Source organism: Hibiscus syriacus, unplaced genomic scaffold (genome assembly GCF_006381635.1).
Source record: "Hibiscus syriacus cultivar Baekdansim isolate YM2019G1 unplaced genomic scaffold, ASM638163v2 tig00112649_pilon, whole genome shotgun sequence".
NCBI lineage: Eukaryota > Viridiplantae > Streptophyta > Magnoliopsida > Malvales > Malvaceae > Hibiscus > Hibiscus syriacus.
This window is the reverse complement of record NW_024063376.1, coordinates 744426-761391: the sequence shown is the minus strand read 5'-3', so window position 1 is coordinate 761391 and position 16966 is coordinate 744426. Positions and strand designations below refer to the sequence as shown.

The 16966-nt window shown below is 37.8% G+C and overlaps 1 protein-coding gene and 1 pseudogene across 1 annotated transcript; both read right to left on the bottom strand.

Moving 5' to 3' along the window:
- Positions 1 to 3474: 3474 nt before the first annotated feature.
- LOC120182411 (proteoglycan 4-like) lies at positions 3475 to 6237 on the bottom strand. The gene is made up of 5 exons (XM_039187396.1): positions 5004 to 6237; positions 4703 to 4882; positions 4453 to 4587; positions 3821 to 4262; positions 3475 to 3727 (listed from the first exon to the last, which is right to left on the bottom strand). The coding sequence occupies exons 1-5, from the start codon at positions 6207 to 6209 to the stop codon at positions 3561 to 3563; spliced, it is 2130 nt and encodes a 709-aa protein (XP_039043327.1). The 5' UTR covers positions 6210 to 6237; the 3' UTR covers positions 3475 to 3560.
- Positions 6238 to 10506: 4269 nt separating this feature from the next.
- Positions 10507 to 16437, bottom strand: LOC120182399 (annotated as a pseudogene).
- Between the last annotated feature and the right edge of the window lie 529 nt (positions 16438 to 16966).

The following is a 16966-nucleotide window of genomic DNA, read 5'->3' as shown; positions in this document are numbered from 1 at the left end:
AATCTCTTCTCCCTTTCTTTCTTTCTTTTATGTGAGATCTTTCTTTTATGTTCTTGCGATTTGCACACCCCATATATAACCGGCTGCCTCAATTATTTCACCAACAGCAATGGTTCAATGGTTCAATTATTGTGCATGCATGGTCTCGTGAGCTAGGATCACATGGCATCAATAGCTGTAGGCATGCAGCGGGGAGCAGGAGCCCGTGAAGTAATATTGGCTGCATGTGCATGCATGGTCTCGTGAGCTAGGCGACGCCGGGGCGACCTACAAGGTCGCCGGGACTACATGGCGACCTACAAGGTCGCCCAGACTGCATGGCGACCTCTCCATTGGCTGGCTCGTCTGCATGGCTACCTCTCCATTGGCTGGCTCGTCTGCATGGCTACCTCTCCTCGTATAATACTGCATGGCGACCTCTCCATTGGCTCGTATGGCTCGTATATGGCTTGTATGGCTCGTATGTCACCCCGTATGGCTCGTATGTCTCCCGTATGTCGCCTGGATTGCATGGCGTCCTACAAGATCGCCTGGATTGCATGGCGTCCTACGAGATCACTGTAGAATTCACCCCATCCCAGCAATTAATCTGGAATGTGCATTATATCGTGAATAAAAAAGTTCGAGAACATTATCTCGTGAATTCACCCAATATTATTTTCTTCTTTAATTATAATTATAATTTTTTTAATTTTTATTTTTTAATAATTTTAAAATAAAAGATTCGGCTACTAAAGCCTCAAAAGAAAAATAATCTAACTATCCACGAATTTAGTCTTTAATTTTCGAGAACGACAGCTGAGACTTGCCAATGAATAAGATAGTAAAAGGCAGAGAATGACAGTTGAGACTTGCCAGCCCGTTGGCTACACCTCCAGATCTCATGGATTGTGAACCACTCCCATTCAAAACCGACAGCTGAACAATTGACGAACTCCAAGGGTTAGATGGAACGAATCAAAGAGCCAGCTGAAGGTGACCTATACCAAGACCCCCTATGATTACACTAACCATTCCTCCCATCGATTGGGGTGGATGTAGCGAAGATTGTTTGCAGTTCATTTTGATCATTTTTTTATGTCAGGAAGGGTTTCACGTTCACCGCACCAAATTATTAATGAGAATAACATGGTTACGTCGGTCGATGACGGTTCACTCCTAATTTAGGCGTAGAATTGCAGTCAATAGTAATATGAAGATAAGTCAATGGTGTAAGTGATAAATAGATGAAGATGAAATCTCTGTGGAAGTGAGTGAATGGATCAGAAGAATAATCCATTTTCTTAGGGTGCATAAAGGTTTATATATTAACTCTTTATATGTGATGGTTTCAGATCTAAGATTATGATGGTTGTCGTTAGGTCGACATGGTGAATAAATTTGAGTCTTGATAGATCCTTGTTAAGAGATGATAATTGGTCGATAAGCACAAATAGGGGTGTAAACGAGCCGAGTCGAGCTCGAGTATTGCTGAGCTCGACTCGACTCGAAAACTTTGAAATTAAGCTCGACTCGACTCGAAAACTCGCGAGCTTAAAATTTTCAAGCTCGACTCGAACTCGAAATCCTAAACTGAAGCTCGTGAGCAGTTCGAAAAAGCTCGAAATGAAAAAAAATTATTAAACTTAACTCGATTGAAGCCTCAAACTCAAACTCGAACATGAACCTTAAATACAAGAAATCTTACTGTATTTTTTTTTATAAAAAAATCAATACATAAATATTAATATTATTAATAATTTATTTCTAAAAAAATAAAATCTTAATATATTATATTTTCGAGCTGCTCACGAGCTTTTCGAGTCGAATATCGAGTATCTCATTTCAGCTCGTTAAGAACTCGAGTCGAGCTCGAGTCAAGTCCATTCGATCCGAGTATTTATCGAACTTTGATCGAGTCAATCTCGAATAGCTCGCGATCTGTCTCGTCTCATTTACAGCCCTAAGCACAAATAACTTCGAAGAAACAACATTTGACTCGGCAGTGTAAATATTTAAGAGAGTGAGAAAATTCAACAACATAGGGAAATGGATAAAACTCACGTTGCTCTTGAAAAATAAAGTAGATCCCTTGGAGAATGCAACCGAGGCGATCCATTGCCGGGCCGTTCTCGCGAATCCAAAATCCGACAGTGTACATAGCTTTTTCAAGAGTTCCCATTTTTTTTTTCAAAAAAAAAAAAGGTCTGATCGATGAATAAGAAGTGAGTTCGGAGTATTTCCGGATTGGGAATCAAATCTGGAAATGGAGAAATGAATCAAATGATGCTTCGATTTCAGAGAGTGGGGCAGCCAACTCTGGTTTATTAGCTACTGGGTGTGCAGTAATGGCCCAATTCTAGTAGGGGTTGCCGAGGCCATTGACCCAATATTGTTACATTGCCATCAGTGAGGAAGCAGGAATCTCTTGAGCATTGATATGTCAATATTCAAGGCTTTTAAATTATATAAGTAGCCAATTATCAGGTTATAAATGGCAGTTTATGTAAGCTGAGTGAGATAATATCGAAATGACAGATGGATGCCTAATCATGATCTTAAATAACAACAACTAATCCGCATATTCTCCACAAGTTTGATGTTTTGTACTCAACTTTGATTAGTTTATTAAGAGAACAATAGTAATACAATTTGAATATTATAGTATTAAGTTGTATGTTAACAAAGTTCCTTAAACATGGCCAGCTAATTTGTTAAAGGATTTATTCCCCCCCTCCCTATATTTCCCTCTCAGAAAGAAAGATTTAGACTTATTTTCCCTGGAAAAAATGAGTGAAAGAACCTTTGTTTTCATATTCTTCTTCTGGGATGCTCTTCCGATTATTATTCCTACACTTGTTCTCTGGTCACAGTCCTCCAAACCCAGCTTTGAATTTAGTTGTAAGAGCTGAAAACTTCTTACTTACATACATACATGTGTTGTAATGTTTTGTTGACTTCTTTTGTTGTATATTCTGCAGTTCAGAGAACTGAGGGGATAAAGGATAGGAAAATGATTGAATATGGAGTGAAAAGAGTAAGCAATGGAACCATGTCTGTGAGTCGATTGGAAACAGCAGCAGCAGCAGATACAAATCAACACATGAAATGGAGCTGGCTTCAGGAATTTGAAAGCTGTGATGTATTTCGAAAAGCAATGGTTTTTTTTATCAGGTTCAACTAAATTCAATGGGAATTTCAAGCCATTTCATGAAAGAAAAACATGTAAAAGAATATGAAAAAAAGCTAACCTTCAGATTCCTTAACCTTGTACACAGAGTCCCACTGCACAAAATTCTACATATTTATTTATTTATTTTCTGAATGTTACCTTCTTTTGAAAGTTGATAACTGGAGGTAGGTAAACAGGTGAAGCAAATTCCATGCTCGTATGGAAATTATATAAGCAAGTAAACAAAGAGATGCTCTTCATAATATAGTAATTTAAAACAGCATGGTTCACATCCTGCTGTGATGATAGCAAGAACCTTACTAGTACAGGCATATACCAGTTGGTGATGGTTTATTTCATTATTGATAGTATTAGTTCAATGACAAAGATTAATGATTCAATTTCTTTCTCAAACAAAACGGCTGAGATATTCCTCCACGGTTGTATATTTCAGATCGGGGTACAGCTCGGAAGCTTCAACTCCGAATGACGGTTCGATCTCGAAGTTGGTTTGATCACCCTTCACAAAGACTGAATGTTGGATTGCCAATAAAACATTGTTTGGAAATGGAGCCTCTGCAAGAATCGATGAAAACGGAACAACAAGAATTAGAACATTTGATTAGCAGTAGTTTTGAATAAGCAAAAAGAGCAGTGGATTTCATCAACCTTGGATCTGTTTGACAAATTGGTCCTCAGGAACATAAGTTTTGTCGAGTGTTTTGCCAATCATTTTCTCCCACAAAGCAACAAGCTCATTGAACGAGTAGGTGTTTTTAGGAGGCTTAATGTATAGGATCTTGTTTAATGTTCTGGGGTCGTCAACAGCTTTGATTGTGTATGTGCCGATATCGCCTTCATAGTTGAAAACAGCTTTAGGATAACCATTTCCCGGGATAACCACCTTCTCTCGTGGGGGAGCAGTGGCTCCTGGCTGTGCCAAACCGGGAAGAAAATAGCCTGCAAAGCAGTTACTGACCACATAAGTGTAAGGGATTCCCTCAGCCTCGATAGCACGGCGGATTTGAGCCTTGGTAGCTAATGCTGTTTTCGCCGGTTCAACGGCATGAACCCTGTCCACATCGTTTCCGAAATTCGAAGGGAAAAATCTCTGATCAAGCAAACTAAAATCCATTAGAATGGAATGAAGAATTTGAAAATAAACAGCACTCTGCATGTTGACACAACAAATGGTTTCATCAAAGACCACCAAACAAATGCCTGATATGCATACATTATAATAATCTTACTAGTGTTCTACATAGTTAACAATCAGAGTAAGTTAAGTGGGAAACACTAACCTTGACATTCCCAGCTTCTTTAATGGCAGCAATGATCTTAGCTTCATCTTTCAACTGCATTTCACCTACAGCGGATATCACCACATCAACTTGCTTAATAGCCTTAACCAAAGTCTCATGATCATGGAGATCCCCCTACATGCATTCCCACAAACAACATCAAACTAACAAAATAAGACCACCACCAGAAGATTTGTCAGGCATGGCTGCATGTTCGTGTTTAACATCACAAGAACTGAAAAATACTTACGTACAACAGTTGGACCCCTAAGTTCTTGAAGTTTTCAACAAGCTTTCCTTTAACGGGATCTGAAACGGAACTCTCTCTTACTAAAGCGAAAGTGGGATGACCTTGTTTTACACTGGCTTCAACTATGAACTTCCCGATGTATCCGGTGCCTCCAATGATTAAAACCTTGCTCTTTCCAGCTATCGAAGAATGCTTCAGCAACAGAAACTCGAGCCAGTAAAGTGATGAGAATTGAAAGGGAGCATTAATAGTAATTTATCAATTTTTTTATTTTTTAATGGTAAAAATTATTGAAATTCACCTGTGGTGGTTCAGCCTTTGCATCATTGAAAAAGTCCAGATGAACGCCAGGATTTCTCCCCTCTAGAGAACTTTCCAACATAATTGAATTGTTGATGCTCTGTGTGTTACTATTGACATATGCTTTGGGTGCTGCACTTTCTTTGATCATTGAATCCATAGTCTTCCTTCCCCTTGAGCTTTCTTCTCCGTCACTTGAAGAATCACATCGAAAAGATGCACCACTATTCTCCCCAGCTAGCGTTATAACACTCACCGGTTTTTCATCTGTAGTCAGCTTTGGTTTCCCGGTGACCAGCTTACGAACAAACTTGGAAACATCTTCCCTGATCTCTTTGTGGAGGGGAACTTGTTCATCTTTAGAATCCACATGTTTTTCACCAGAATCACTCGGCCTGCTACGATCTTTAGGATATGCTGAACTCACACTTTTTATTTGTTTTTCGTCGGTGCTTGAGGTTGTCCATGTCTTTCTTTCACCGTCTTCTTTTCTCGGGTGTCTCTTCCCTTTTTCCTTTGCAGCCCCCAATAGCTCTCTGGTTTTCTTTCCGGCTTCCGCCGCTGCCGAAAGAAGTTTAGTAGTAACCGTTGGCTCTTCATGCGTTGAACCTTTACTGCGCTCTTCGGCAACCTTCTTTCCTTCTTCCATTTCCTTGGGCTTTACTGCTGCTGTTGGCGTTTCTTTAACAGCTCCAGTGATCGGTGCGACTTCTTTCGGTTGGGTTGATTCTTCTGAAGGCTTTCCAGCAACACCAAATGGTTTAAAAGCGGATTCTCCATCACGGGATGGAGACAGAGAGGCAGCCCTTGCCGGTATGGGGGCACGAGATGGTACTGGCTGAGGTTCAGTCTTTTGTGGTGGTGCTTGAACCTGAGTGGGAGTAGGCTTCGCTGGGGTGATCCCTGCAGGCCGAAATGGTGGACGTTGGACCGGGACAGTAACGGTCGGCCGGGAAGGGGCTGCAGGTTGAGGTTGTGGCTCAGTCTGAACCTGTGTGGGCTTAGTCTGTGCTGGGGTGATCCCCGCCGGCCGAAACGGTGGACGTTGGATCGGGATGGTAACAGTCGGCCGGGAAGAGGCTTGTGTTTGAGCGGCAGGTCGCGGTTGTGGTTCAGCAGCAGGACGAGGAGTAGGTACAGGACGGGGAGCAGGAGCTGCAGACAGCCAAGGCAATCGGAAACGGAAAAATTGCCTCTGTTCTCCCATATTTAACAGTGAAAAAACAACAGATATGGAAAACGATGAGGGTTTTGGGTGATGAATACTCACACAAGATACAATGGCTGCATATATAGGTTTTGAATCCTATGACTTGAAAAGGACACTCGTCACTTTCTTCAGATTTACATTCTCAACTTTCTTGTTTCATTTGTGAAGGGACAATATTATTTTATGAAACATTCAGCAATCTTTACAAAGATATGTCTTGTCTGATAGGGATAGCATCTAGTTTTGTGACTTGATATGTTCCATTTCTCTGTTTCTCTAAGACCTGGAATTGTGTTATTCTTTTCTTAAAAAGCTTCCCCAGTTTATACTTGCAGCGCATGGTAATACTTCATTTTAAAAGAGACAAGCTCTAGAGGAAGTTTCAGACTTTGGTTTCCAGTCCCAACATCAAGGCAAGGAACAAACCAACAGATCGTCTGAAATTGAATACATCAAGTAAAGAATTCCTTTAAATATAAACCAACTCGAGAGCAACAGGACTACATATATACACTTTAAAAAGTGCATTGTTATAGTAAATAATAATATTTTTTTATTACATTTAAACAAAAAATATTTTAAAATGTCCTTTGCCAATCCATGTATATACATTGTTTTAACAGCTGCGGCTGGTAGCAGCACTCCTTGCAACAACATATGACATGATTTGCAGTACAACTAGCAACCTCCACAACCATGTCAAAACCGTGGATTTCAATCTTATAATGTCATCTGACTGAACTAAACTATGCACAAATTATTTATTATATTTTATTGACTGAATAATTGATTTGTTGAATACAAAATAAATATATATATTATATATATGATTTTAGAATATTAAAATTTTATATTTTGATTTAAATTATAATTAATAATTAACTTAGATTTTATTGTAATTTTAGTGATTGAATATTATTTGTTAATTGAGTGTATTGAATAAGTAAATATTTATTTAGGTCGAGAATTTTATTTATTGATAATCAAATATTTAATTTTATAAATAGAGAATATGCCTAGCATATAGAATAGAGAGAGATTTACCTTGGAGAAAGATGTAATCCTTTGTGAGATCTCTATAATTCTTGGGGTTTATATTGCAGAGATAGGTTTAGGATATATGTGGTTAAACGAATTTGTTCGTGAACATAAACGAACCGAACACACTTTTGTTCGTGTTCGTTCGTTTATTAAATGAACATAAAAAATTGTTCATACTTGTTTATATAGCTTAACTAACGAACATAATATGAATGGTTCACGAACAGTTCACCGAATGCTCTGTTCATTTATACTCCTATGTATACCTTATTTTACGTTAATATTATTTTAATTATTTTTATGCTTTTAAATTCCTGACATAAAAATTGAACTAAATTCTTAGAAACATCTTTAAACTAAACCCTTAAATAAATAAGGGTAAAGTACACAAATGAACCCCGACAATAGTATATTATGTTATTGAGTCTTTTAACTATTAAAAGTTAAAAAATAATCCCCCAACTATTCATCATATTTTTATTTATTAAGCTAAAGGTGATTACAAAGTATTATCTGTTCTATATACTCTTAACCATTTGACAATGAACGCTCAATCAGTCTTGTAGTTATTGGTGCTCGAACCCGTGATCTCTAGGAACAACAACATTTCTTTTAACATTGAGATAAGTTGGTTCGTGCAACCTAAGATTATGTTATAATTCCAAGATGGATAAGATTAATGTATCAAGACATACATTGTCCTAACTAAAGTGTCTGGAGACATTTATATTGAGAAAGTTGTCATTATTGTGTTGGTTTTGTGTTTTCAGTGTACATCCAACCACATTAATATAAAATTAAAATGTAATTAGTTAGCATTTATACATAATGTGAATTAGTTCCCAACCAAGGAAAACCTTAAAACACGATCTCACTCCGACTATGGTGGAGAGAAAGATGTCCGTACCGTATGTCTTGTCACCCACGAAAGCTATAAATTAACCCAAAAATATCAATCTTTAATCGCGGACATCCACATCTGTTTTAGTTTTTTTTTTGGTTAACGATCCTTCTTTTCATGCAAAAAAATGGCAAAGATTGCTTTAGTTCTTTTCTTCTCATCGATGCTGCTTCTATCGATCCAGCCCACCGTAGGAGAAGATGAAGTGGACAACGGAAACCAGAATACTTCAGAGTTCTCAGACGCCACTGGAGAACGCCTAGCGAATTCTTTAGAAAAAGCGGAGGACTCACCGGTACCATCGTTTCCTAGGGCTTTTGGACCCTCAAGACTTGTGCCGCTTGAAGAAGGTGTGGCGGATTCAGACAGTACTGGAGGACAAGAAACTACCATTGACGAAGTTGGGTTGATTCCACCGTCAAGTCCAAGGCCTTTTGGACCCGGATCACCTACCCTAATCGACAACGGTGGGTTAACTTCAGAAGATCTCGCACCTGAAACAGCCATTGACGAGGGTGGGTTGATTCCACAAGATCTCGCACCTGAAACAGGCACAACCATCGACGAAGGTGGGTTGATTCCACAAGATATCGCACCAGGAATGTCCGCCGACGAGGGTGGTCCAGTTCCACAAGATCTGGCACCAGGAATGCTCATTGACCAAGGTGGGTTAGTAGCAGATATGCCCAGTGGGGAAGGTGGGACAGAGGCAGATTCTCCCGAGGCCGAAGTTGCCTCAGCGCCGGAAAATTAGCAAGCCATACTACTAATGGCTCATGCATTTTCAGTTCTCGTCCACTAAATTTGGACCATACATTTTTGCTTTACTTTTCAAGTCTGCTATTTTCCCGGTTGGTTCTGGTAATTAGATTTAAATAAAGTTGTCGATAGATACAACATAGTGATCGTTGTTTTACAATGTTGTATTCACATTCATCATTAGTTGAACAATATCCTTTCTTTTATACAAAACTATTTGTCATTCCTTTTTATCTTCTGTGGGATAAATATTATAGAGATGAAGATCTTGGAATTGTGTGTATATTTTCCTTTCATGAATTTTATTAGTTAATATTTTTATTTCAATATTTTATATTTATACAAATTTAGTTATATCGATGGAAATAAGTTTATCTCGTCAATCGTTGATGATTCACCTCTTCTAATTTAGATAGATAGTCGTGATCGAGGAAGAGACAACTGTTGGTCGATTCTCTATGAAAGAGATGAATGCATAAAGGAGAAGATGAGAATGAAGGAGCAGGAAAAAAACAGAGAGAATGAAAGGTTTCGTATATATAGTAACTTTAATTGGTGTGTGAGGCACAAGGTTATTATGGCTATTCATATATTAACAAGTTAAATAAATTTGATTATCATATTTTAGATTTCATTTTGGTAAATTATGTGAGTTTATTAGAGGTCTTATCTATGCATTGTAATTAGCCCGGAGACTATGATACTCTTGTGTTGGAGGATGTGGATTCTTTGAAAATTTCGGTAAGTACATGAGTCTATCCAAAGGTCTTGGGTAACGAGGATTTTGTAGTTTCTAGGGTGACCTCTATAGGTATAATATTTGTCCCACCGGGTCTAGAGAATGACATAAAATGATTTGATCCGAGATTCGTGGTGAAAAATTTAATGGTTATCTCTCGATTTTATTCAATAGATCAGGTATTTTAACGTTCTCATTCTCAAGATAGAGGCAACCAATCTCCTTCTTAGAGGAGCTCAATTGATAGGTAGAACAGTCTCTGCATTGACAAAGACATTTCAATGCTTACGCTCAACATGGGATAATAACTTTAAGTTATCCGATGAAAGTTACGCATACTTCTCAGTCATATGGTGGGAGTCATATGATGAAAGTTACACATTATGACAACATTTTCCAAAAGAATTCTTCAATCTTTAGTGTTGGTTATATCTTTATTTTGATTACAAGTACAGCATTAACTTGAGTAGGAGTTAAATCAAGCAATATAAGTACTTTTGCTGTTGGTGCCATTCTGTTATAGCTGGAACAAGCCACTAGCCTTCCTCTTTTCATCAAAATTTTCAGTTCACATTGAGTACTGAATGAGAAACTGGTGAACTTCGGTATTTTATGCGTGGTTAGGTCATTGCTACTGCTGTAGCCACATGGTTGGTGCACAGAGCGCCGGCTCCTGCTTACTGTAAGTTTACTCTGATTTCACCATTAATCGTACATGGGCACATAAAATTGCTTCGAAATGAATACTTGTTTTGAGCAGCAAGAGAACATGGATAATTGATCAATTATTGCCATTGTGGTCCTTTTCCACTTTTAGCAACATCACAAAGGTATTATACATCAGTGATATATGTAACATGGAAATACATTGAGAATTATGGTACAAAACGAGCAAATCTACATGATACAACTCCAAATATGCAGGAACTGCGAAAGATGAAACACAATGGTATCCCAAATTTGACTGACGAAAAAATACACATCAAGAAGCAGATGAAGGATTTGGCTCCCGATGAAATACGCCATCTAAATATAGAATCTAACTCAAAATGTTACCGGCTAGGAGCTTAATTTCACAGGATACTTATCAATGCAGTCTTCCCAGGGACCATTACTAGATTGCTGTACGTTCCGAAGTGCTTGCCAGACTGCACTATTACATTTGAAGCCACTTCCGAATGCAATTTGTCACACACGGTTGCGATTCCGAATCCTCCCTTTAGCCTCGATGAACGCCAATTCATACCAAATGGAGCTCGAAGAAGTGTTTCCGAAACGATCGAGAGTCATTCTAGAAGCCTCCACATATATCGGTAGCAGCTGCAGATTCTTCTCCAGCTCGTCGATCACAGCCCTCCCACCAGCATGTATACAGAAATGATCAAATGCCAACTTGAAATCTGGGATATAAGGTTTGACACTTGCATTGAACAATTTCTTCACTATCAAAGTTGTGAAAAACAAAAGCTGCTCGCTGATCGGCAATATGAGAGGACCCAAGGTTGTGATATTCGACTTAAGTGCACCTCCGGCGATCGCCATCAAATCTTTAGACAGTGAAACACCGGTCTTCCCTGCTTCATCCTGTTCCTGATACACGCACCTAAATGCCTTATCGTCCGCTCCTTTATGAGTCCTAACCACAAGAATAAGCTTATACTTAGCTAGCTTCCGATCCTTCGACTTGTTCGAGAGAAAAACCGCCGATCCCCCGACTCGAAACAAGCAATTGCGTATTAACATAGACTTCTTATTCCCAAAATACCAACTCTGAGTAATGTTCTCAGTACTCACAACAACAGCGTACGTATTCCTATGCAGCTGCAACAAATCCTTAGCAAGATCAACAGCGATCAATCCAGCACTACACCCCATTCCACCTAGATTAAAACTCCTTATATTACGCCTTAGCTTATACTTGTTCACAATCATGGAGGACAGCGAAGGTGTCGGATTAAACAAACTACAGTTTACAACAAGAATACCGATATCCTTGGGGGTGACATTCGTGTTCCGGAAAAGAATATCTAAAGCCCCATACATAACTTTCTCGGCTTCTTCCCTCGCCGCCATCATTGACGGCGTCGGAGGAATATTATGCATTGCTTGAGGCACATAAGTCTCTTCTCCCAGCCCCGAGCGCTCCAAAATCTTGCGCTGGAACTCGAGGGAAGATTCATCAAAATCACCTGTCTACCTTGAGTGCTCCAAGAAATGACCATATGGAGCTTTAAGATGGTCAGGAGCACGGTAACAAGAATAATCTACTGGATAGACGGGTCGGGGTCGGGTCATAATGGACTGTTAACCCGAAGACTAGAATAGCAGAGCAAATGATTATGCTGACTAGATTGTACTGAAGGTGAAGCCATAGCCGGTGCAAATCGTCAAGATTCATTTGAGAAATTTGGATCAATATTGCAGCGATCAGAGGGATAAAACAGAGTTACAAGATTGGAAATCAGGTAGTGGTACCCAATTTTTACGTACTTGAGATTAACGCTTTGAAGAAAATCCGGAAGCCTTCGGGATTGTTGGATCAGAACATCGACTGAGCCTGTTCCCGAGCCACCATTGGCGGGGGCGACACCCCCTTGGTTCATGGTGTTGCCAGCCGGCTCTGTTAAAGGTAATGAACCGGATGTATGGCGGTTTTGACGGTCAAATGACTGGTAGCAACAAAATCTATAAATTGATTTACAACAGATTCCCAAGGTTTAAACTTTAAATAACAGAAAAATGAAATTGAACAGTGCTAAAATGTTCCCAAGGTTTATTATTAAAATCTAATCCAAATTCGATTGAAATCCAAAATTCAGTTCTAATTCAATTGTTGAAATTGGTTTAGATAAAACATGATTAAATTCTTTGAAGTTATCAAAGATGAGATCATTAGGCATGAGAAAACTAGTCAGCCATTGACCACTCTCCATGAATCGTTTTGGATGTAAAAATTTGACTGACTTGTAAAATTAATTAAAACTGATTTGATTCAAAATTGTTTATAATTTGAGGTGGTAGTAATTCGAAATCTATTCGAGTCTGAATTGTGTTGACTTTAATCCGAGTTGAACCTGGAAATTTATGACCTGCACCCGAACTGAGAACGACCTGAACCTGAATTGAAACTGATAATGCGATAACCGAACCCGACTTGCACCCGATCTTATATGAACCTGAACCCGATATTAACCCAATAAATAACTGATATTACTCGACCTGTTATCAACTTGACCTATAATAAACCTGATCTGTAATTGACTCAGTCTGTAAATGATCATTATTAAATTAAAATAATATTTACTTGACTTATAAGTTACAATTGATGAAGTTGTGAGATTTTGAATTTATAATAAATTATGATAATTAATATGATTACTTTTAAAAGTTAAAACAAATTGTTAGTTCTGATATTTTTTTAATTAATATGATTACTCTTTAAAAGTTAGTATAAATGGTTTTATTAGATTATATAAAATTAATTTAAATATTTATAAGTTGATTTTATTTATAGTATTAATTAATTAATTAATAATTTAAATATAATTTAACTTGAGATTGAAAATTTTAATTTTTTTAAAATTTAATCATCAATTTAAAATAAATAATAAACTTTTATATATGTATATACACATGAGTGGTGGGAGAACTTTTTAAAAGCAAGATTGGTTCTGAGGAAAAAATTGATTGTTTATAAATTTAGAAGATGAATTACCAAATTTTGACAAAATTAGATTTTTTTGTCAAAATTTAGAATATGAAAAATTGATTTTTTGAGAATTTAGAAGAGAGAAGAGAGAAAATTTGATTTTTTTTTTTGGGAATATAGAAAAGGGAAGAGGGGAATTTTATTTTTTTCGCCAAATGTTAGCGTATTTTTTAATTCCCAATAGATTTTTGAGTTAATTAGAAATGCAGTCCTCTAACAATCAGTGGATTTTCTATTTTGTTATTTGGTTTTTAATTTCTTTCATTTTAGTCATGGTCTAATTATAAATCTTTTCTTGAATTTTTCAATTCAATGCAATTTAGTACTGTATACATTCTAATTACAATGCAATTATAAATCTATTTTTAATTCCTAATTACTTTTAATCTTCCCTTCTTTCTTTAATGTGCACAATTATTAAATATGAATATTAATTTTAGAATCTTTTATTTTAGTCACTTATGTTTAATGAAATATTTTATTGAATTTTTTAATACAATGCAATTTAGTATTGTATACATTCTAATTACTTTTAGAGAAAATAACCTCAGTGACCAAAAATCCCATATAATATACGATTTTAACCAACTTTTTCCGGATTTGCCAAAATGACCAACAAAATCGCAATGCGATCGCTAATTCGCAACGCGATCTCCATTATCACAAATCAGTTTCCAGATTCGCAACGCGATTATGACTATCGCAATGCGATTTTCCAATTTCGCGTTGCGATTTTCCCAATTCGCAATGCGAATAAGTAAATCGCAATGCGAATTTGGAAAATCGCAATGCGATACTGACTATCGCAACGCGATAATACAAAATCGCAACGCGATACTGACTTTCGCAATGCGATTCTGACTTTCGCAACGAGATAATACATAATCGCAATGCGATTTTCAAAGCGCCATTAGTATAACAACGCGTATTTTATTTTCAAATTCCAAACACGAATATTAATATATTGGAACACTGAACCGTCCACAGTATATCCCGTAATCACAACTCATAACCTAAAACCTAAAATCACAACTCAGTCCCATCTCCATCTCTAACTCTCTCACCCATCTCCGACGAAATCCGTCCCCATCTCCGGCGAAATCCGTCTATCTCCATCTCTCAGAGCCACCCTCACAATCAGAAATGGAAAATCAACCAAATCAACCACCGAGGGTTAGTTTTTTTAATTATTTTCTTTTTGAAATTTTTGCATTATTATTAGGTTTTTCATATTGAAATTGATGATAGGGTTAGTTTACTAGTAATTTCAATAATAGATTAACCATTTCACTTAGATTGCTTATTAAATCAACCGAGAATCGCAACGCGAAATGAAAATCGCAACGACAAAATCGCAATGCGATTTTATTCTCTCGTTGCGATAGTCAAATTCGCGTTGCGATTGTCATTTTCGTGTTGCGATTTTCATTTTCAGAAACTATTCTTCCTCTGCAAATTGAAACTTGAATGAATTGCATTACTTCAACCAAAAAACAAAGACAAATAAGAAATTCACAGTGTTGCAAATTTAAGTTTGAAGAATAAACTACTACTCTTTATGTTTATTATTGTTTTTGATATATCTTCACAGTGTAGTTTTGGGTATATCTAACTTAGTATGTTTATTGTTTTTGTAGAACTTTTATTCGGCTCAATTGACCTTAAGAAATAAAGTCAGCCTGGCCAAAACAATTGCGTCGAAGCTTTCACCTGCACAAAGAAAAATGTTTGAGGATACTTGCTTCGGGCCATGGCTGAAAGTACAACATCCCGGTGGAGATGCGATGTTGACACACCTGTTTCTTCAAACCATGACTAGGGATCTACCAGATACTATACAACGTCGTGATAAAGAGATATGGTTTGATTTTCCACCGGCATATACGTGTTTTGGGCAGGAGGAGTTTTGCTTAATCACCGGTCTACGCTTCGGACAAGATGATGTAGGTCGGTACACTAGACACATTACTCGCCCATCATGGTTATCCCGAGTTTTTCCTGAGCTGGAGAGGCCGAATCTACACGTGGAAGACCTGACGATATTATTGAATAAGAAAGATGGTTTTACTCGGATGGATGACGTCGATGTTGTCCGAGTATGCCTTCTAATACTTTTGCATGCCGACTTTTTAGGCAGAGAGGCCAGACAACCTATTCCGAATGATCTAATCAAATTGGTAGAAGACCTAAATGCGTGGAACCTGTTTCCGTGGGGCTCATATTTATGGAAAGCTACATGGAATAAGTTATCGTCTGCCTTGGATGATCGAAAAAGTTTGCATGGCGATGGTTCCAAATACACTTTGACAGGCTTTATTTGGGCCTTTAAGGTAAGAATTTTTATATAATGTTTCCAAAATTATAAGTAATTATTTAACAATTACTAATGTTTGTTATATATTGTTTGTAGATTTGGATATTTGAGGCCTTTCCCGCCATGAAGACATATGCAATAAAAACTTCAAATGATATTCCCAGGGCTATTTCCTGGAAGAGGAAACGGACCTTGCAATGGGAAGATTTACTACGGTATACGACAATAAATAATGTAAGTTAACATAAATACTACCATATGTTTATAAACAAGTTATTACTAGTGCACGTTTAACTTTGTTTGAGCTTTTATATTGTTAGGAGGCCAACAATCCATTACAGAGGCTGACACCCACGGAAGCTGAGCTTGCCACTGATTGGTGGCAAGCTAGTAAGCATTTTTTTTGAGGGCACGGATGATGAGCAGCCTCCACTTCGGGAGCCATCACCTCACCCAGAGCTATCACCTCACCAGAGCCATCACCCGTTCGACTCGACTATACACCTCCACAACGACAGCCATCACCTATTCTGTCACATCATCGAGCCTCTTCTCCACCATCACCGCGAGATAGGCGACCGGCAAAGATGCCACGACGTTTATCTCCCTTTTCTCCACCTCCACCTCCACGGGATGAGTTAGGGGAGTTACGTGATGAGGTCAATGCCTTGCGTGAGGAGGTCGGTACTTTACGCAAAGACGATGTTGCATGGCGTGTTGAGGTGTCTACTTTACGCGGTGAGGTAGCCGCTCTACGTGAGATGGTAGCATCATTGCAGAATGAGGTTCATACTCTACGCAACGAGGTAAGTTTAAGATTTTTCATATTTAACTTGATGATAAATTTACTCGTAATTTCACTTAGATTAACCATTTCACTTAGATTGCTTAATAAATTCATTCGGTTGCTGCCAATACTACTAAACTGTTTTTGTTAGTATTTGTTTTTGGTTTTGTTTTGTCTTTTGGTTGAAGTAATGCAATCAATTCAAGTTTTCAATTTGCAAAAGAAGAATAGTTTACTTTCGCAACATGAAACTTACTTTCGCAATGCGAAAATGACTATCGCAACGCGGAAATGGCTATCACAACGCGAAATGAAAATCGCAATACGAAATGAAAATCGCAACGACAAAATCGCAATGCGAAATAAAAATCGCAACAACAAAATCGCAACGCGAAACACAAATCGCATTGCGATTTTCATTTCGCGTTGCGATTTTGTCGTTGCGATTTTCATTTCGCGTTGCGATAGCCATTTCCGCGTTGCGATAGTCATTTTCGCATTGCG